At 46.8% G+C, this 22,238-nt stretch overlaps 1 protein-coding gene across 7 annotated transcripts in view; it reads left to right on the forward strand.

Moving 5' to 3' along the window:
• RFX2 (regulatory factor X2) overlaps positions 1 to 22,238 on the forward strand; it is a 64,653-nt gene that overhangs the window by 14,109 nt on the left and 28,306 nt on the right. For 3 of the 7 annotated variants that reach the window (XM_026110868.2, XM_026110869.2, XM_064497275.1), the window contains exons 1-4: positions 16,486 to 16,588; positions 17,300 to 17,412; positions 20,198 to 20,287; positions 21,269 to 21,348. In XM_026110868.2, the coding sequence (XP_025966653.1) occupies positions 16,582 to 16,588; positions 17,300 to 17,412; positions 20,198 to 20,287; positions 21,269 to 21,348 (290 nt within the window). In that variant the 5' untranslated portion in view covers positions 16,486 to 16,581. Of the gene's footprint in view, positions 1 to 16,485; positions 16,589 to 17,299; positions 17,413 to 20,197; positions 20,288 to 21,268; positions 21,349 to 22,238 lie in introns of those variants that run through there. The other 4 variants (XM_026110870.2, XM_026110871.2, XM_064497273.1 and 1 more) reach the window with 3 other exon arrangements.

Genomic DNA, 22,238 nt, shown 5'->3' on the forward strand with positions numbered 1-22,238 from the left:
CGCAGTAGAATAAGGGGAAAAGTTCCTGCTGAAAGTTCAGAGCAATTAGGTATTTCTTGACTATTTAAACTTCTGCAAAAAGAACAGAATGGCAAATCTGGAAGACGCTTAAGACTGCAGTACTTGACCTGTGTGTCTGAAGGCATTGGTCTCCAGCTGCTAGAGCTCGGACAACATCCTCGCATCTCCTTAACCATTGCAAAGCGAAAATAGCTGCTCCTGGTTCTTCCAGCTTTGATACGAAACTTTTAAGTCAGCCTCCCTGTGAGGGAGGCTGACCTTGCTCATAACAATAACAAGTTTTGCTAATCCTTGAACTCTTAATTAGGCTCTTTGTGTGAATTTGCAAACATCTGGCTGGCCGGGGGAGTTCCACCTTCCTTCAGGAGTCTGAAAGCAGTGGCCTGATGCCTCCCCCTCCATGGCCATCTCAACTGTATGTTTTAAGAATTAAAGTCTCTGTAACGGTTCTTGGCAGGGGCTTGATAAGGTGCGAGAATTGCAGCTGGGTGAGCTCAAAAGCCGAGTCCACCAGCGTCCGCGAGGCAGGTGGACAATGGTGGCACAGGAGAGCCCCCAGCCCTGTCGGGGGTCCATCAGCTTTTGAGCCTGACCTAACATGTGTGACGGGCTGTTGTTGTTTGAAATATCTATTAAGTAAGAATAAGAAGTTGTCACGAGCACTGTGTCTTGTGGTCAGCAACTTTGATTTGCCAAGGTAATCCACTGTCCCCTGCCATCACCCAGCACAAGGTAGTAGTGCTTAGCATATTTCCTTTCACTCTGCATCCTGTAAAGGAGCAAAAAAAGGCACTCTTAGTACTTTGGACCAAAAGAATATCCCTCAAACTCTTGTCTTTGCTAACGTTGCTGCACTTTCCCACTGGTATTTGCTTTGCTGATTATTTATCCCTACAAGGGTAGTTACTCTTGTTTTCAGCAGCCCACAGCTTTCCTTTCTAGAGGAGATAGATGTGTTTTTCCTCCCTTGCATAATTTAGATACTATTGATAGTTTAAAAAATATTTTGCGGAGTAACTAGGTACTTGCATCTGACTGCATGTGAATAGACTCTTCCGTGTTTCCATCCACAAATGACAAAACTGTTCCATGAAGTTTACTGTTATTAAGCTTTTGGGACTCTGATTTAGTTTTCATTTAATCAACTTACTTTGTGAGGAAAATTTATATCCAATCTGGCAGTCCTCTTAATAGCTATGTTTAAGAAATTAAATGATTCTGCTTCCAAATGTGCTGTGACGTTAGTAAAAAATGCAATTATGGCTTCTATTCTTAATTGTGAAATGGGCAGAGTAACACCCAGTGGTCACTGTGTGTTGAGAGATTTGCTTTAATTTTAAAAGGTTTTGTTGTCCTCAGCTGTAGCCCACTATTGTTGCTTGCAAGTGCGGCCCACAACCCAGGAAATGCCTCATAATTTGAAAAACAAACATTTTTCTGGCAGGCCTCTGTTAAAGACAACACTTAGCCAGAGAACTTCGCATTAAAATCATGACATAAGTCAACAGGCCACTCTCAGTTAAGGCAAATACTAATTCTTTGTTTGGAATAAGGAAATGGGATGTTTGATACTTAGTGGTACCCTTGTGGTCCCCAATATGATGCATGCGTGGGGGAGGAGAGGGTAAAGATGTCAAGCAAAGCAGGTGCTCTTGTTGCTTGGTGCCTTGAGGTTTGATTGCAGAGGGGTCTTCATGCATGTGAGGAGAAGGACCGGTCAACAGGACCTGCTCCGTAATTGGAGATCTTTCCAGGCTCTGCAGAGGTGTGTGGATGCTCTCTCTGCGCCGTCCAACACATGCTCCCGCTCGTGGTCTCCGTGCAGTTGCTCCGTTTGTAAGCGGAGGCATTCTTAGCGTGCCTCCCAGCCCGTATCGTAGCTACGCAGCATCTAATTGCGCTTCTCCACAACAACTAGCCAGCAAATTAACATTCGAATGGATCTTAAGGTTTCCTAATTACTCAAAAATGTCACCGGGCCTGCAAAGCGATGGGCTCTGGCCGATCGGCAACCTTTCACTCCAGGGCAGTGGTGCTCAGTCAGTTCTTTCTAGTTGCTTCACAGTCTCTTTGCAGGTGAAAAATCTGTTGGCAACTGTTTTTCCGTGAGAATTTCTTGTTGGTAGCACCTTCTTCCCCTATTATGAAAGGTCGTTCTTGTGATTGCTTTGCGTGTCATGCGTCGTTGAATTTTGGGAGCAAGCTCTCAAGTGGAGCTGACATGTCAATCTTGGCATGTGTAGTAAAAGGACAGTCCCTCAGAAGGGTTTAATCCCTTGGTAGTGCCTGGTGCTTGTCGGTCTTTGGTGTGACAAGTCTCTGTTCAAATGGCAGCCTTTTAGATCTTCTTATTACACCGATGTTTAAGCTCGCCGTGCTCTTGGAGTACTTAAAATACTTAGCACGGCTGGGGGAAAAACAACCAAAATAACACTCCTTTGGTTCGGGAGTTGCAGTTTTCGGATTTCATAACTACTACGTTTCTCTCTCATGTACAGACACACATACACACACACACACGCATGCATGTTTTTGGGAAGGAAAAAGAGGTGTTGGACTAGTTATATCACCAATAGAAGCAGGATCTTGCAAGCATCTATGGAGCTGGGAAAAATGCTAGAGAGGGATGGAGGAAACTTCAACAATGAAGATGAGAATTTTTATCCTACTGCTTGGTTTTTAATAGCTCACTTATTGCAAGAATACTTTCTGGTAATAATATCGTTCAATCATAGTTTACTGCTTTTCAGATATGACCCATTTATATCTAAATTGCTCCATGGGAATGGAGCCTGATTCCCATGTTATCGTTGTGTCATCTAAGGGCAGCTACCTTATTTGTGTTTATATCTATGGTTTCTGCTTGCTATGAAGCTGCGTGGTGAAACCGGAGGAATTTATTGCTGAATTTCTTTGCGGACCTGAAGTATTCCTGCCTTTTCTAAATGCCGGCAGCTTCTGCTTTCCTCTGGCCTGTCCCAAATCTACGATTCCCCCCATTTCAAAGTTGCCTCTGGCAGCGATGGAGATGCTACTTGCCAAATGGTAGCAAAACCAGTTCGCTGGAGGGAGGGGAGCAGAAAGTCTTGCACGTTTGCCGTGAAGTCCCTTAACCTGTACCTGAGCTTGCCCTTGGGCCGGGGAGCTGCGTTGTCAGTCTCCCCTGGTTCTGCATCGCGTCTTGGCAGAATTAGGGCTGCTTTATCACAAGAGAAGACTGAATCCCTGAGAGGATATCTCTCGCCATCAGAGGCCTGGATCTCCTCTTGCACGGTGTTTCTGAGCAGCGGGGATGTTTGCACTGCTTCAGTTTAGGCGCTAAACTTCAGCCAGGATTTCGGACACCCCGCAGAGGCAGCGGAGCGAGGCAGGGACCTCCGGAGGGCGGCTCAGGATCGCCGCGTCTCCCCGAACACCGATGCCGAGGGCTTGAGCCCCTAGCGAGGGCGCTGAGCGGAGGCTCTGGGGCTGGAAACCCCTCGCGTCGCAAAGCATCCGCATCCAGAGCATCCCGCAAGGCCGAGCAACCCGGATATTTTCAACCCCGCGGAGCTTTAGCTCCCTTCCCAGCTCAGTTTAGCGCCGCGTTGGCTTTTAGGAGAGAACCGTCTGCAATGAATTGAGCTTGCCCTTTTTGGAGAAGGGTGGGGGGAAGGAATGAAATAATAGTTAATACTTAATGCATATGAGCAACAATGCTGCTGCGGTTGCCTAGCAGCCGGCTAGACAAGCAGGAGAATAAAAAGGCCCCGGCCGAGCGAATGTGGTCAGAGCTGGTTTTTCGGTTTGCGGGTGGAATCCGACCCATGCAGCTCCGAGGGTTTTTTTTTTTATTATTATTATTTTTTGGGAGGGGGAGGAGATGGTGGAATTTACCACTAATGGATATTTTAGCTCTGTCGGCTCATCACTATCCAGTCCCCCACCCCCATCTGTTTTTCCTTTTCGTGGTTTTTTTTTTTTTTTTTGAGTGTAACTTGGAAAGCTTTAGCCAAAGGGAGGTGTTAAAGTTTTGTATGGTTTCTAGAGATGGAAGGGGTAGGGGAAAAAAAAAAACCTATCAAAGCTAGTTTTTCTGTAAATTTTAGGACTCTATCTTTTACAGTCTGGAGATCATTAGCATTTCATGTTTTTTTTTTTTTTTTTCCAATATACTGCGGAGCACATGCAGTGAAGGGTGTATAGACTGGAAACAGCTCCTGCCGTCGTACTTAACTCTTCTGAGATCGCCCTTGTTCTTGCAAGAAGTGGATGCACGTTTTGTTTTCTGGAAAGTGAAAGCAGAAAGATACTTCAAGTTTCTTTTTGTTTTTTTGTTAAAGGGGGGGGGTATTTGAGATGGCATGAGTGTACATAACCTGCCCTCATCCTGCCAAGTAGACCAGAAAAGACTGAGTTAAAAAATCCTAGGAGATAAAAAAAAAAAATAAGGAAAGCTGTTTGTTTAAACATTAACTTTCTGAAATTGGGAGCCTTATTTTTACTCTTACTGATTATTTTTACCTCTTACTGAAAAAGCTAGAAAGCTTGAATTTGTTATTTTTTTGGCATAGCTGGGGTAGTAACAGGACTCCAAAAACTGGAACTCTACCCCCCCCCCCCCCACTAATATCCATGCTTGCAAAGAGAGAGGTGTCAATTCTCAATTTTAATGCATTCGCCTTGTCCCGGTGGTAACTTTTTAGCATATTAAAGGCAGGAACGAGGGCACTTAGCAGAAAGGAGTGGAACGGGTAAAGTCTTGGGTTTAATTTGCCCGTCTCAATACGGAATAAGAACAGTGGCTCTTTCATGGCAACCGGCCCCTTGTGCTCTTTGAAATGAGTTGATGGGCCCTGGATTAAGGCCAGCAAAGATATCGCTCTAGTAACTTTGGTGCAAGGACCAGAGCCTGGTTGGGTCTAGGCAGCAAGTTTTGGCTTGCTACGTGTTTGCTGCAGCTCAGAGATGTTTCAGTGCTAAAGTGTATCGCAAGGCAATATATAGGCTAGGCGAAGATGATATTAAGGAGCTTATTTTGCATTCACTTTTTCTGTGGAACGAGTGCAAATGGTACCGAAGAGCTGCAAACGCGCCGTATTTTCTCCCCGTGCTTTAACTTCTGGCATCTCCTGGTTTTCAGCTGTCACTTCTAAGGTGCCAAGCTATGCTGAGCTGCCGGCCGCCTGGCACGGGGGTCTGGTCTCTGTTAACCGCCACTCCGAGCGTCACCGGGCGAAGGTCACCTGCCGCCTTTCCCGTGTCCCTGGGTCTGCCGTTCCCGGAGGCAGAAGGCAAGAAGCAGGGGAATGCAGTCCAGTGCTAGCGGGCTGAGGAGTACCTTGGTGGCTTGGGTCAGCAGGAGTTTGCAACCCAAATCCTCAAGTAAAGCAAGCAATTTTTGAAAAGCTTGCTTTAACGTGCCCAGTGCTGCAGCTTATTTTCATCCGATGGATGAGCGATTTCTGCTTTTTATGACATTTGCCACCGAGGAGCGACTGCCGTGCTGCAGCACCCTGGTAGACACTGCTGTTAGTAGATAAATGCCTGGGGCAAACATGCTACGTGCCCAAGAAACGCTCAAACCACCCTATGCTTTGAGATCGGCAGCTTTTGGTGCTGAGCCAGTCCTGGAGCTTAGATTTAAAAGTCTGAGGGACAAATTCTGCCCCAGTTCTGCTCCTGTTGATTTGTGCACGTGTGACAGCAGCGCATGGCCTTAATGATGGTTCGCCAGCGAAGCAGAACTGTCATGTTTTAGATCGTGCCACTGTGTCCAGGCCAATGATCTGTTTCCACCAGCCCCCAAAACAACACACAAAAATCTGTGCTTTATTTTTATAGAGCGCCTGACTCGCTTAAAGTCCTCTCAGTGTAAATTTTAGCCTCAAATTTTAATCAAAAAAAGCAAAATAGAGAATTTTAGCTAGTTTCCTATGTTCACAGAATCAGGAAAAAATACCTTTCTGGGGAGCGTCTCCTCGTTATTAAATCAGAAGACCCCCAAAACTCGCTCACCGCCTCCTGGATGCTCATTTCCCAAACGCAGCCCTCGTAGCCCGCGCTACCTTTCCCGGGACCGTTACATACTGCTCGGAAAAACCAACCTGTTGCTGCTAAACTGAAGCCTGCTGGAAAATTTGCAGGGATCTACAGCTGGCGGGGGGGAGCTGGGGAAATACTTGCTCCGGGGCTCGTTTGCAGGGAGCGGGCAGCGAGCCGGGGACGCCACGGTGTGCACAGCCGCTAGGTACCTCCGGCTCCAAAAAGAGCCGAACGCCTTCGCCTTTTCCAAAAAAACACTTTTTTTTGCAAGCCGCTCTCCTGGGCATCTGCCTCGAAGCACGAGAGTCCGGCCTGTTATTTTATTTATTCTGAAATAACCATTTTATTTAGGGAAAAAGAAAAAGCGCTCCCCGCCACCCCCTCGGTTACTATAGCGAAGAAATTATTTGCCGGTCCTCCCAGGGCTTCTGAAAATAATCGCTGACATATTTAGTGCGTTTTCGCCCCGGTGCCTGCGGGCCGGGGTGGGGGGGTGGCGGCGGGGGGGGGGTGGCATTGTTTGGTTTGGGAAGTGTTCCCGCGTCGCCCGGCAACGCGCCCTGGCGACCGGAGTGGACTGTGTCGCCCCTGGCAACGGCCGGTCCTCCACAAACACCGCGGGCCGCGCCGAGGGGCGCCAGCCGCCCGCGCCCCTCCCGCCCCTGCGTCGCACATCTGCGCCTGGCTCGCACATCTGCCGGCGTTGGCCTCCCCGCCGCCGCCACCGCTGCGCCGATTCCAGCGGCCGTGGAGCCGCGTTCGCCGCCGCCGCCGGCCCGTTCCGCCGCCGCCGCGTTAGCTCGCTGGCGTCGGGACTTTGGGGAAGGAGCGGTCACGGTCTCCCCTGTAACACCTAAAAATATTCTCAGAATTACAACTAAAGTTAACCCTCTCGCTCCCCCCCCCCCAAAGCGGTTGCATGCTTCAAAGTGGCTTAAATCTTCCCCAAAGGGGCTTAAATCTTCCCCCAAAGGATTTCAATCTGAGCTTGACAGCCTTTTTTTTGTTTGTTTCTCGCAAGCCTTTATCTCCTCCTGTTCCTCTCAAGCGCAGTCTGTGCTGTTACCATCCTCGTCAAAAATACGGCGGTGCCTTTCTCTGCCTACAGAATACCTGAATGTTTCTTCCAAACCTGTATTTCCAGCGAATCCACACCAGCCTCCCCGTTCCTCAGCCTTTCCTGGAAGAACCGCATCTTGCATTTCCTATCCGGGATCGTGTTTCAATCCCGGGCTCCACAAGTACCAATTATCACTAGCTGCAAGAACCTCAAATTTCTGTGGCTAAAAACAGGTAATTCCTGCTTTTCGCTGGTCTGGAAAGCAATTGCGTTGCTTTAAAAATACGTGCCAAGTACTGTAATGAAACAGCGACTGTAACTTGTGGTTTTGGGATGCCCCTGCCCACCTGTGGTTCTGGTGAGCACCCTTAGCGGTGCCAGGCCACGCCGTGGTGCATCCCTTCCCCGGAGACCTGCAGCGCGCTGGCTCAGCTGCCGCCCTACATGTAAATAAAATACTGCAGCAAGTCCCCTACTTCCCCCCAAACTTGTCGGGGGCTGGCTACCTTTAAGACCATTCAAAAGACTAGTCTAGCCCAAACGAGAAAAAACGAGGGCTGATGGACATATAGGTGTTGATTAAGCTGTCCCGTTGGAGGGAACTGAAAATAAGGGAGATGCTCCGTGCTCTTCTGCCATAGGACAGGCTGTAAAAGCAGTCGAGTAGCCAACGTCGCTCTGCAATTCCTCATCCCAAAAGGAGCTAAGTCCAACCTGAGGAGGACTGGATGTGTTCAGGTACCTGCGGTGGTCCCGGGAGCGTTCAGACTCGGAGCTACAGACCCCGGCATAAGGGGCCAGACGTTCTCATGTAGTCGTCAACTGAAATTTTAAGGTTTGTCCTAGAAGGGAACCTTTGAAATGCTTTTGTGCCAGGTTTTTGCCCAGCGTACTGCATTTCCCCATATTTCCCCTATTGAATCACATCCCTGGGAAACTCAGCAGTGCGCAAACGAGTTGCTTTTTAAAAGTATGGGGAAATGATTAATTTAAGCCCGTAACTTGTATTGCAGCTGGGCTCTGAAAGGCCTAAATACGGAGCAGAGTTTAGTGTGTGGCTCTTATTCTTCTTTCCACGTGTGGAAGCTGCCTTGGCATTCAGCAGATCTCAAAAAGTCATGTTTCTTGGGCTGCGTATCTGCCGTGGCTCTAGCAAAACTTCTTCCCAAAGTCAAAGTTTAGGAAGTTCATAGGAAAGACGCAGGTAGTTTCAAGCGTTTATTGATGGGGTTGTGCTAGCCTAAAAATCTGGAAACGCTTTGAGGTTTTTCCTAAAAACAAGCAGCTGGGACTCTTGCAGGTTGGGCTGTTAGCAGACCGAGGATGAAATACAGCAGGGCAGTAAATAGCCGCATGCTGACCTGCACGCGATTTCGGAGCACCGGCAGGGATGCGTTCAGCTCTGCAGGAATCCAGTCCTGCTTTGGACACTTGGAGCGTGTTCATAAGCTGAAAAGAAAACGGGACAGGTTTCCGCACGGGAGGGCAGTTTGCAAAGTTACTTTGCCCGCGTGCAGGTCCGAGATCCGTGCGCGTGGGACTCGTTGGCAGCTGGCTGCCAGCACCGCTAACCCATCGCTGCTTCTGCTATTCGGTCTCGGCTGGCTCTTAAGGAAACTCCGTTTAAACAGCCAGCGCAGATACATTCCTAGCTCTCTTCTGCCTCTGTGAAAGTTACTTTTAAAGAAACAGCCAAAATCAGTGAACTACTGTTACAGAACCATTGTATATGTGTGTATATATATATATTACATGACTCAGTTCCATGAAATCCAATTAAAGACTAAGTATCTATTTGTACTCCGGTATATTATTAACTATTGCTAATAAAAACCACTTCCAAATTAGTATTTTTCCATGAGGACCATGTTTCTGAAAAAAACAGCCATACTGCTTGCTGTCCTTGAAACCCGTGTTTTGGGTTTATCTGTGTTTCCAGGTAACTAGAGCTCGTAGACGAGCAGCGTTTGCCTCTGTTTTAAATTAATTTAACCTAATCAGTGGGAAGGCTCTGGTGCCTTCTCTGTTTATAACATTTTGAAGCAATTTAATAAGCAGCCTCTCCAGAATCAGCTTATTATCAAGTTCCTTGTTGTGTTTGCTTTCCCCTTTCCTTCCCCTCCACTTACCGCTGCTCATTGAGAGGCTAGAGGTTATGACGTGCCGTTCGGGATGCTCCTGGGATGGGCTGGCTCGGGTGCCAACTCGTGTTCGTTCGGAATAGTGAATTGCGATGGTCATGACAGTGTGTTCACACAGCTCGAAGGGACAGAGGTGGCCCCAACCTTTGTCCCCGTCCTCTGCTGAATCAGGGCGCTGGTTTAGGAAGGGCTATTTTGATCCAGTGGTGCTGCGAGCGGGGATGCCGGGTGCCCTCCTGCAATAGCCCCCGCTCTGCGGGGTGGCTCGGTGGCCCGAGGTGCTGCCAGTGTCGCTCACCGTCTGCAGAGGGACAAGTTTTGGTGCGGACACCAAGGGTTTGACAAACCGAGATGATCTTAACCTGCTTTTGCGTTTCCTGGCTCCATCTGAAAGCCAAAGTAGCAGGCTTTTAGGGCTTTTAGAGCATTTTAAAAAAACAGGAAATACTGTAGATCATCTAAGTCAAGCTGGTATCACGAGTGCCAGCTTTGGAGGAGGATTCAGTTCAGGTGCCGAGCAGCCAGACTGCCAAATGTTTTAAGATGTGCCTAACTGTGTTCAGAGCTTTGTTCTTTACCAGCATCCGTTATAATGTCTAAAAGAAAAGATAACTTTAACCCTTAAACCTGCTGGCTGGACATGTTCTGCTTGGCATTGAGTTTCTTTGGTTGCACACATGGGTGAGCTGGACCCGTGTTTTCCCCAGGTGGGTTATTGGGTGTGGACATGGGAGCATCCTTGGTCTTGGGTCAGAGCCGCTCGCTGGCAGCCTGGAAGTGCCTCCTAATATGCTCCTCCAGCTCCTGAGTTTTATGGGCTATGGGGGGGGGGGGAGAATCTCAATTGGAATTTCAGGGAAAATCCTGGCGTTTCTGGGAGATATCGTGCTCTGGAGACACGCCTAGGAGAAAAAAAGATGAAGGTGGAGGCAGGAAGCAGGCTGGTTTTCGTGCAGATGTGGTTTGCCTTAGTTCTCCTCTAAGGTGGTATAATTGACCTGATCACGTTTTCATTCATATAAAATGAAAGTTTTTACAAGCAGAGGAACACTGCCTTTATTTGCTCCAGTTAAAACACAAGCGATGCCTTTTCAGGGCAAATTATTAAATAAAGTCTAAGCCAGTAATGTTGAATGGAACGGGAAATATTTAAGCAGGTTTTCTCTGGTAAGATAAAAGTGGCAGAGAATATGGTGGATAAAGCTGATGGGTGATGTGCATGTGTTAGGAAAGGAAGTCAAAATCTGCTGTTCCCTGCATTCCCTTTATTATTTTCTATTACCTTGGACAGTATTGAGTAGCAAATCTATTGAACAAGGAAATCTTAGTTCCTTTTTGTATAGTCAAGCTTATAGATATGCACAGGGAATAAACTGCCTTTTGGGGCTTGTATAGAACGTGGTGGTTAAATAGCACTTTTATTTTTTCCCTGAGTTCAGTTATTACTGTTCTGTTTTTCCTATTTATCTAAGCTCCAAGCCAATTAAACCTGAATAAAAGTTCCAGAAACCAAATAACTATTTTTAAATGTAAGCCTTCCTTTTAAAGTATGCAAAAAATGCACAAAAGCAGACAAAAAAAGAAAACAAGGAAAAACCTTGGCTTTGAATTTTGATCCTAGCAGTCAACGTTATGGATGAGAAGTAGTTCAGTTTTTCTAATTAGACTAAAACCCTCCCATTACCGCTCGCTTCCGAGGGCTGGGATTTTCAATGAAACACCCGATATCATGAAATCTCAATTGAAAAATTCATAGGTGTATCATAACCTTGGGTATGGAAATTCGACTCTGCGATTCAGTGGTTATTTTACCCCCCGGTCAGGCTGAAATCCCCTGTACGGAAAGAAAACCGGGAGCACAAACTGTGCACAGCTGAGCATCCTGGCTGTCGGGTATACTAGCTCTCATTAACTTGCAGTAATATTAAAGATATGTAAAGGTTACCTGCTGCATTAATTTAGAGGGAAGTTTGCTATAAAATGCCATTAACAACCGCATCCAACTCTCCAGGTTTCCTGCTGTTCTGGTGCCTGTACCTGTACAGCTATATATGGACCTTTTTAGCTATATATCTTGATATAACTCTGCTTGTGCCTTTCCCTAGGACTGTACATATTCCAGCTTCAGTTTTTATCTTCCATTCGGGCTACAGGATGCATCTGACAATGTGTACAGGTGATGATAAAAATTCAGGATACCTCATTTTAGCTGGAGAGCTAACGCAGCTGACGCTTGCTTCCTTCTTAAAGAAAAAGAAAAACCTCATCCAAGACATTTTTTCCTTTCCCGCATTTGTGTCCCAGTGTTATATTCTATTTCCAAAGTTTTGCCAGAAAAAAAAAAAAAAGTCATAAAGGAATTTATAAAGTTTAAATAAGGTCTGGTGACCAAGGAAGCTTTGAAAAGCAAATTATAGTTTTCCCCTTCACAATATGAATAATAATAATTTTATAATATTTTATGGTTTTGTCTTCAAATGAGCAAGTAATTCACTGAAACAATAACAACTTTAGTATTTTGAAAGCAACACTCCTACGACTGTATGCTTATTCCAGATCAGAAAAAGCCGTTCGCTGGTTGCTGGCTTTGGGAAGCTCCTACTTTTTACATTTTCACCTTAAAAATTGAAGGATATGTAAATACTTGAGCTAAATACCATATGTGTATCTTCTCACAAATCTGCTTGCACCCACGAGAGCCAAAGCCGTGTGCCAGTCCCACCCATCGGGAACTTCCTGATTTATGTAAGACTGCTTTTAAAAAAAAAAAGAAAAAAAGTTTGCTTCAAATGGTGATATTTTCTCCCTGTCCAAAAATACCGAGCAGATAGGCGCAGAATTAAAACCAAACCAACCCGGTGATCTGCAGCCCGAGGAAGGACCGAAATCCCCGGCTGCTCTAAAGAAAAATAAACCAAATATTTTTCTCGGGGGCAGCTTTGCTGCTCTGGCTCCGATCAGCAGCGGTTATTAGACATTTGCACACTCGGCGTTTCGCTTTGAAACTGTCCTGTGTGAGCTTTCGGGAGCTGATCGTTTATATTAAAACGTTCTGTGGAAAAATACTTGCAGTTGCTCCTGGCCTCTCACGTTTTGCACGGCTCCGGGCTGCGGCACTTGCGGGCCCCGGCACGCGCCCACGTGCCCTGGAGGTGCCCCAAACGCTGCTGCGTGCCGCCGTTTCAGCCCAATCCCGTGATTTTTTTTTTTTTTTTTCCAGGAGCTTGGAAACAGCTAAAGAAGGTGGTTTCCCTTCCCTTCGCTTGAAGATGGCACGCAGGAGAAGCCTGTGATGCTTGCTCTGATGCCCTGAGTTTAATTCCTCCCCCCCGGCCCCTTGCTGCAAAGCTGAAGGTGAAAAATATTTTGCAATGCTCCCGTTATCTCTGTTTTCCCAGCGTTTTGGAGCTGGTCTAGGCAGGGCAGATGAGCACAGGCAAGGCTATTTATGGGAGGGCGATGCGGTTCATGAATGAAATAGTGACAATGGGGAGTTTTTATCAAATGTCAAGGTTTATAATGCTACTCCTTGCCTGTCTCGGATGCATTCGGATGCTGACAGCCCTCCGAGACCAGCGCTCGAAAATTATCTTGCGTAGGGGAGCACTACCACTTTTTTAGGAGTGGGAAAATTGAAGCATAGGAAAGGGGAAGCATCCTGTTCAAGGTCACAGAGCAAGCTGGTGGCCGAACCAGAAATAGCACCCAGAAGTTATTAGCTTTTTCTGTATTTCCTTTCCTGTCACTGCTGTTTGCCTGGATACGGCGATAGCTGTGTGTAAACAGAAGGTTTCCAGCGCGCAGCAGCCTCCTTATCTGCCAGCTTCATCCAGCGATGATGCAACCTGGAGCTGGGGCTCTGCGAAGGCGGCCCCGGCCCCGCGCGGGGCTGCTCCACGTGGCATCGCCGGCCCGATTGAGCAAGCAGGGGGGTGGAGGGGGGGGTCGAATTTGTCTCTACCTGAAAACGCACGGGTTTGAACCAGGCTGCTCTTGCTGCGGTTCTGTTCCTCATGCGCGGTCAGGATCCCACCTGCAGAAATAACTGACTTGCCTTTTTGGCTCGCCTAAACCCTGTAAGGAGCCTTGAAGCTGCGTAAGTCAACTCTGCCTTCTGTTCCTCCCTGACTCATCTGTGGCTTTGTTTACTACTAATTACAGTTGCTTCGTTTGGGCCCGCTCCCCAGCACCGCCGGGGCTGCCCAGCTGTCACCCGGTTTAATTGGCCGTCAGAAGCCAGGAGACACCTTTTAATAGCTTCTGTCGGTCACTTCTGCCGAGGGAAAGCTGAGACGTGCTGCCTTAGCGAGAAGCAAGTGTGCCCAGGATGAATCCCTCTCTTAGGCCTGACCTAAGAGAAAAGCAGCAGATCTGTCTCTAGGAAGCGGCAGAGCTTGCATTCGAGCCACCGAGTGCTGGGATCGGAGGATCGAGAACATTGTAAAGCTTCCTCTGCTGCGGGAGGTGAAAAATGAGGGCTAGCAGCGAGTCCTTTCATGGGCATTCGCTTTAGACGTGTGGCCAAAGCGCCAAAGAGCTGCGCGAGCGGACGGCTGAGATCCAGCAGCTGATGCTCGTTAAGCCGCGCCAAGGGCGCTCTTCGCTTTGCACGCGCAGCCCCCGAGGAGGGGGAAGAGCAAGGCATCCGAGGCCTCGTTTGCTCGCCTCTTTGAAAGCTGATGTTGAGCGGCTCGTTCATCCTCTGGAGCACAGGCTCACGCGCGTGCTCGCTTAGGAGCTGCCTGCGCAGGACCCAGGCAAAGCCGTGGCGCGCCTTGCGATGGCTTCTCCGAGTGCGGGAATTCGGTTTACGTCGCACGCTCTTTGGCAGCGCAAATTAGTGTTGGCAGATGGTGTACGTGTATCTGTCTCTCCGATTCTCAGGAAGCGCAGGATGGCTTTAGTGGGAAATGAGTTATCTTTTATCCAGGATGTTCCACTAATAATGAAATAATGATTCTTGCAATGTGCTTTGGGGTTCCAGGACTTCTGTGTCTGTCTACCTTGCCTGGAAGTACCAACTGCACATTTCATTGGGTTCTTTGTGTCTGGCTTCGTCATCATCATCATCATTGGTAACAGAGCCTGTTTTGTAACAAATCTGAAAATAACGATGATGATTTATTTTGGCAGCACACAACTCAGCTTCCACCCTGCCTGCCTCTCTCTAGGTCTTTTGGTCACTGAGGGGAAGCAGAAGACAAAAAATTAAGAGCAAAGATGAGCGGGCAATGATTTTGAGATGGCATCGCTTCTGTGTGTCCTCTGCTGATTATAACTAACACTCCAAACGAGACCTTTCTGTAGACCTTAAATGTCAAGGTCTGACCCTGGCAGCCCTCAAATGAAACTTGAAACACAGAGTTTCAAGTGTGACTTTTTAAGAGAAGTACATGGAGTAACATCTGATCCTAATACTTCTGTGGCCTCTAGGGCTTCTGTGTTGCTTGGCTCTCCCTCCTCCTCGGCATCCTAAAGCCGTTCCTAAAACAAGAAGTTTGCACCTAGATCTTAACCTCAGAGAGCTGTTGGCCTTTGATTAATGTAACCAGTTACATTTATTTAGGATGCAGCTCTGTGAGGCTTCTCCGTGAAGTGCTGATGCCCGACAATTGGTTGCATCGAATGCTGATAGGTGAAAAATCTCTTTCTTATCTTTGATTTCTAAACATCAGAGCCCCGTTCAGTAACACTCTTCAGCAGGTGAGGAAATTGCATCAACGTCAATGGTACTTAAGTTCTTTGCAGAGTCCAGGGCTTAGCTTTCCAAGCTCAGGGCACATGAAAGAACCAGAAGTTCAGAGTGACTTTTGACAAATTTAAGATATTCTAAGTTATGCTCTAGTCTAATCCAAATCACTGATAATATTAAACCTATTTTCAGAGCTTGTTTTTCTTGTGCATATGTGTACTAAAGCTCTCAAATAGATCATTAAAATATATTTGGCAACTTATCCAATTTTCTTTTATAACTTAACCATATCATGTTTTTCCTCTCGCAAAAACCTAGAAAGCTGTGAACCGGAGCCCTGAGCATGAACGATAGACAGTAAAACACCCTTGCACAAGTTATGAGAATACGTATCCTAAAAGTTATCCCTCGATTCTAGCTGAGAGTGTTTATACAAGCTATATAAACTCGCCTCCTTTGCCAGCGGCACACTGCTGGCCAGCTGTTTACTTGCAAAGAACGCTGGTAGGCCAGGACTGCAACAGGTGGAAGGCTCTTTCTTCAATTTACAGAGAGAATTATTATTATTTTTTTGATCACACAGCGCTGTTGCCACTGATATCTTTGCACAAAGGAGTTGGGATACCATTTCAAAAATACGTTCGGGCAGCGATGGGAAGCAGCAGGTGCTGCCTTTATATAGTGGAGTTGCACAAAATAGTTGTACGTGTCTGCTAAGGACACCCCACGGGTATGACTCGAGGGCTAGGAAGGGATACGAACGGTGCTAAATAGCGGCTAAATTTCTTTATCTTGTTTCTGGATTGTTAAATTAATCTGGTGGCTGTATTTGGAGCAGTGGCTATGCATATACGTTCTGTATCTACTCTTTTGCTTGGACGCCAGAAGGAGGTATGAAAGAAAATCACTTGCAAGTGGTGGGGTTTGGGTGAGCAGGTGTGATTTCCTGATGTTCAGCACTGGCTGAAAACATCTACAAACCTGTTTTGGGAAGAATGGGGTTTTTTGTCAATGGTGGAAAGAGAACATATGCATTTTTGGAGCTTCACCTCCCGTCTTTGTCTCTTTGCCGCAGAGACCTGTCAAATGAGTAAGGTCCTAAGTGTGTCCAAAGTGTCCCTTGGTTTTTCTTTTTGCCTCTTAACTTGCACAAAGTTAAGGAAGAAGTTTAAGTATCAGAAGGAGAAGAGAAATCAAATGGAAGAGATTTCACACCCTTAGAGTTTGGAGGCTGCTATACTCTGCAGCAAGGCTGCGAAAGGAGAAATGACACTGCTCGAAATCTGGATACTTCTGAATCTTTGCTTTGGAAACGACAGCAGAAACGGTCTTAAAATAGGTTTAAACAGGAACCTTCACAAGAAACTGAGGAAAAAGGCTTCCACCTCCCCCCACCCCACCGCAGTACATCAAAAACAACCCAACCCAAAATGACATTGACCGCTGTTGGGAAGCACCACGGCTGTAGCCCTTGCTTTCTGCCAGGCAGCTCAGCCTTAATCGGCCGTGGTGTAGGGGGCACGGACATGGGATGCGTGGAAAATGCCGAAAGGCAGCAAGTCCGGGGGGCTGGAGAGCGTGCGCTGCTTCCCAGGCCCTTCCTTGGGGATGCTGCCTGCATCCCCCTGGAGTGATGCTGGGTGATGCCTGGTGAGTGCTGGGGACGGAGGGGCCTGGGGCGCTACTGGGTTTTCCCATGGAGGAGGGCGATGGCACACGTCCATCCATTTGGGGACCTTGGGGAGGCTGGCATAAATTTGGGAGAGGGCAGGGATGTGACAAGGGAGGTGTCGCTTAGCGTGGATGGGGCTGGGAGGTGTTAATACTTAGGCAAATTGTTGTTTTACCATTCATGTTTCCCTATTGGTTGTGATTCTAAGTTCAAACTGATGATCCCACTTTCAAAATGAATGTATTAGCTAACCTCCAGGCACGTACTTCACTTTGATAAAAATTTTGCGGTAGTTAAACATGATTAGGCAGAGGGGGAGGAAAAAACTGGTTTAAAAATATGTTCTTATTCTTACAGATCTGTAGTTAGTCCTCGCTATGACACAATAATTTTCCAATGCTACTTTTTTTTGTTATATTTAGAAGTGCATTTTCTGTTCCTTCCCTCTCCTTTCTGTGGAACAATTGTGCAACTTTCTTTTTTTCTTAATATAATACTGCATTAAAATTAGATCCAAGACTAAAAAGAGTCCTCTGTGTAGGAAGGTAGCTACCTTCCTTCCTAGCACTTCCCCGAGACCTTCCACTGGGATTTTGTTCCCGGTAGCCACGGGTTCCTCGGGCTCCTTGGCCGCGATCGGCGAGCAAAGTGGTGCTTTCTCCGGCTCATCTGCCCTGTGCTCTTTTCAGCAGTGAGCATGCAGAGTTCGGAGGGTGGATCAGATTCAGCAGCTTCTGTGGCTCTTCATACTTCTGCCTCAGCCCAAGCTCCGGTAGTGCAGCCTGTGCCAGCGTCTCAGCAGGTAACGTACGCACAGCTGGTAATGCCGTTTCCATGGAGAAGAGACCTGTTTTACTGGAAGATGAGTTTTAATCCAGGGCTTTTATCTGGGGGAGGGGATTGTTGGGTAGTTTGTGTTGAGGTAGTGGTGGGAGACTGTTCATGGAGACTGCATCGATAAAGGCCATAAACCCTTGCATGTGTTAGCCCTACAAACACGCAAACTTTAGAACGTGGAGTTTAGATTTTAACTTAGCTACCTAAGGAAATCACTTCATGCTGGTTCGATATTTGCTTCGCTGTAATATCCTGTTGTCATTATTTGATGTGTCAATAAAGGCAGCAGAGAATTAAACTGTCCTTGAAGGCCTCTCTAGCAACTGAAGCATCAAGCTCACCAGAAAAGAGAGGGTGGGAGCGCTAGTGTAGATGTGGGTGGAGGACCCACATGCTAGTTTCTTCTTTCCCTTTGGTAGGTGGATCTTGACGTTTTAAATTAAATGGAGTGGGGTCATATGCATGAATACGATGCACTTGGAAGGTCTTATGATATGAGAAAAAATGATAGCTTCAACTCATGAATGAAAACTACCTAATGGAAAAAGGGAAGTGTTAAATAAAATTGGTTCCTTTTTATGCCATTTAGGGAACTATCGGAAGAGCTTTCTGTAGCCGTTAAGGAAGCTGGAGGGATAAGAGGATGGGTGTGTATAACAGCTACACCCTTCTCGCTGACTCCCAGCTGAGCAGAAGTAGCTGCCATTGGATGTTGATGAAAAGGAACAATTAAAAGTTGTGAATTGATAGGAGCAGGACACTGGCATCTGGTGATTCAGGGTATGTTTGGCCAGCTCGCTGCCATCTTTCAGCCCTCGCAGTGGTGATTTCTCTGGGTATCATTTCTCATTCACCCTGTAATAATGTGAAAACTGCTGATCAGTGGCATAACCTATCTTAGGAATCAGCAGTCATTAGCTTGAATTTGACTGTGACAGCACATTAAAGAAATGTAGAATAGCCATCGGCTTTGGATTATGAAATTGTCTGGCCAGCTATTCCCGGTGCTGGTGTAATGACATGACATATTGAGTGGAACTCCACGGATTGCGGGAGACCTTGGCGGTCTTGGAAGAGAGATGAAGAGGAGGAACGTCTAGAGAGCCTTCTCTTCTCACCATCAGCAAAAGAAAATACTAGAAATGAACTACCGGCAGCGTGACTGGTGTGAGGCCGAAGCTTTTGATTTTGCTGATTGCTGGTCCACCTTTCAGTGTGAGAGAAGGCTGTATGAACAGGATGGCCTCATCTTACAGGTTGGGGATGATTAATTTTCTTGGTTGGAAACTAGTAGGAGCAACCAGGCAGGTGGTGATAAATTACAAAAGCAGTTGAGCTGGGCTGCTATGCCAAAGAAGGAGGAGAGATGTGTCATTTGATAAAAAGCAATGGAAGAGAACAGGTAAAAAGTAGGAGAAGGCAACAGTTCACGTTGAGGCTTTGGCATTACCAAGGCCTGGCTTGAAAAATGGTTTTTAACATTCCAGTCATGTGCTGGTTATAGCCTCTTTTGGAAAGAAAACGGGCAAAGGAATGGCTGGTACGAGCATACACCAGGGTTGTCCTTATCGCTTACTCAACCGCAGGATCTCAAATGTATCCGGACTCGGCCACTGAAGGTCAGCCTGGGGACTGGGACTGGTGATGTCGAGACTTCCTAGAAATCTAGGCAATTGTCAAACTCCTGTAATTCTGCCAGGATAGAATTTCTGGCTGGTAACAAAGGGCATGTTGGGAGAGTGTCAGAGGGGGAAATCCAAAAATACATATATATGTAAGGTAGTCAGCGATTGTCAAGGTCTCTTCTAGGACCTGCGCGGGACCGTTTTGCATGGGACAGCTGTTGTTCTGTTGGCCCAGTCTGCTGGGTATTTTTAAAGCCTCAAGCCACCGAGGATGACTGTCTCCTTGGAGAAGGTCCTCATCAGTTTAAAATGCCATACTGATATTTGGCTTGAATGTTTCCTTTCTTACTTGCATGCCAGTATGCTAGGCTCTGTTCCCACGGGCCTCGCTGAATCATTTCTTTCCATCCATCATGTCCCCACATTTGTTTTACTGCAAGGTGTTTAGTGCCCTACGAGACGTGTCCAGCCTCAAACTGAACGTCGAGCATAACACAGAGAGCAGGGGGGAAATGGAAATGATGAGGAGGGGTAGAGGACAGTGTCTCGGGATAACCACCACAGCACTGCTCAAAGCTTTCCTGTGCTCTCCCTGGCACTTAGAGGGAGATGCAGAACCAACTTAGATTTGTTGCTGGCAGAAACCACGAGGGCTGTGGTGCCTTGCAGAGTGTGATGATTTTTTTTTTTTTTTTAATATAGCAGGAGGCAGAGTGTGATGCGGGGTAGCAGCCGTAAAAGAAACTTTGCAGCCGCAGTAGAAAAATGTGAATATGGGAGGAATGATTCCTCTTCATTTGGTTGTGACCGAACCTTTTGTTGAACTGCTTCTATTAATCGGGCATTCGCTATTATTCCCTTGAGTGGTGATTCAAAGATGGGCCATATCTGGAAATGTGGATTCAGCTCTTTGCTTTTCCCATGTTGAAGGTACTGAGTTCAGGCTAATGCCCGGTATCTCCTTGGGAGGAGGATAAGGGACCTCCAGGGGAGAATGAGGCAGTGATAAGGGGTACTGCTGCCTCTGGATTTGGAGGCAAGTGAAAGCAAATACCTAACTTATGTCCATCATAGATGAACAGCAAACTGAATGTAAGCGTATGTTATTGTGTCTTCTTCTTTCAGAGGGTCTTGGTCCAAGCAGCAGGCTCCGCTCCCAAAGGAGCGCAGATGCAGCAAATCTCTGTTCCCAGAGTTCAACAGGTTCCACAACAGGTAATGTCAGCGGGGTGAGACACCACGGTGGCCCAGCACAAACAGGTCTTGCAGGCTCTCCCTATCTCTCCTGTCCCACATGATATTTGAAATTGTGTCAGATAGCTGTTTAGAAAATCCATGCCATTAGCTAAAGAGTTGAGTGCAGCTAGAGAACTGGTGATTATTGGGAGAGCAGCTTTCTCCATCTCTGTCTTTCTTTCTCAGACTGATGACGAAAGAAACTCTCAAGGTATTTAAAGTTTAGAAAGAACCTTTTCTTTATCAGCTGCCTTGCATATGTGTAAAGATTTGATGGTTGTTTCTAATTGCCATTTAAAAAGCCGTCCTCTTCTGTCAAGATTTTATATTTTTAGAGTCAAACTGTTTGGTATTTTTTTAATTACACCAGTCAGCGTATTGACCACATGTAGCTTCATAGAAAGGTTAGATGGCTGAGAGTCATGCAAGTGTTTTTATTTATCTGAACTCTGCCTTTTCAGTCCATGTTTCCTAAGAAACCAGGAATATATAGTGCTGCTTCACGTGGACAGTGAGTCCGACTCTCTTGACTTTCTCTCCCAGCAATTTTTTACTTGGTTGCTCAGACAAACTTGACGGAGGGTAACCACGTACCTCCCAGACTAATGAAAAAGGGGGCTGGGGTGCAGATGGACACTGCCAGCCTCCTCTCTGAGGGAAAGGCTGCAGCATGATCTCACCCTTATTAGTCAGCAGAGAACCAGCCCAGGGACGGCGTGCAGAGGAAACCCAGCTCCATTGTTTCCACTGCTGATGGAGCAACTATTTATTTATTTATTTCAATTTGATCTTTTAAAATACATGCATACTCTGGCATTCCTAAGCTCATTTAAAAAAAAGTTTTAAAAGCCCAAATATCGAGGTAAGGTTGAAAGTTGTTTAAGGATGAAAAATGTAATTTCTCCCACTGTTGCTAGGCAAGAATACATCTATAACTCGCATTTATGCTGCTTGTTTCAGGTGCAATCTGTGCAGCACGTATATCCATCCCAGGTCCAGTATGTGGAAGGAGGAGAAGCTGTTTATACCAATGGAACCATGTAAGGCTCTCTCGTTCGCATTAGCACATCCTCCATTTCACCCAAGCGGGTCTGAGCCGTTTGGTCCTTCCAGGACAGAGTTGCTGCTGGCACTGCCCACCATTAAAAGCAGGAAGAGGAGGAACCGTTTTACAGGCTACGCTGTATGCATGGGTGTAGCTTCAGCCAGACTCCAGCCTTGGAGGAGGCATTGTGTTTCATGGAAGAGGCAGTTCTGCTCTCTTTTATGTAACAGGGCCCAAGGTTTTCTTTTCCCTAGCCCTTTGTGTGCAGCAAGGAGGTGTGCCTTTAGGAACCAAAGCATAGCTCTTCTCAGAAGCAAGGAGTTTAGTAAATGTTCTGATGCCCCTGCTGCCTCCTGGGATGCTCTTGGCTTCGTTCCAGTATGATGATAACAAAATGACCTTCTCTTCTTAAGAGACGCCCATCTTGTATCATCGTGCTCAATTGCTTTGTGTTTTCTTAGGCATGTTCCCCGCTGTGCCTTCACGTTGCCACATTAGGGTGCTGCTCCGACCAGCGTGTAGGCGACGCTGAGCAAGTGCGGCTCTGCAGTGAGATGTGGGTTTTCTTCCCCTCTTGCCTCTACTCAGAATGGTGCAGTTCCTTTGTAGAGCTGGTTAGATTATTTTCTACAACGTGTGCTGTTTCATTGCAGCTCGGTTGTTTCATAGAGGCTCTGACAACGCTTTTGTCCAGGTTTTTGAGAGTGTGACGTGACTATTTTTTCTGGTCTGTGGTTTGGATGCTGACTGCCGGAGGACTCCAGTTCCTGGGGTATTTAGTTCTAAGTCATGGGAAAACGGTCCCCCAGGACAGGAGGGAATCAAAGGGCTGCAGAGGACTTCATCCTTTCACTGGTTTTCCTGAAGTGAGGAAGAACTTCAGGT

Source organism: Dromaius novaehollandiae, chromosome 25, assembly GCF_036370855.1.
Source record: "Dromaius novaehollandiae isolate bDroNov1 chromosome 25, bDroNov1.hap1, whole genome shotgun sequence".
Lineage (NCBI taxonomy): Eukaryota > Metazoa > Chordata > Aves > Casuariiformes > Dromaiidae > Dromaius > Dromaius novaehollandiae.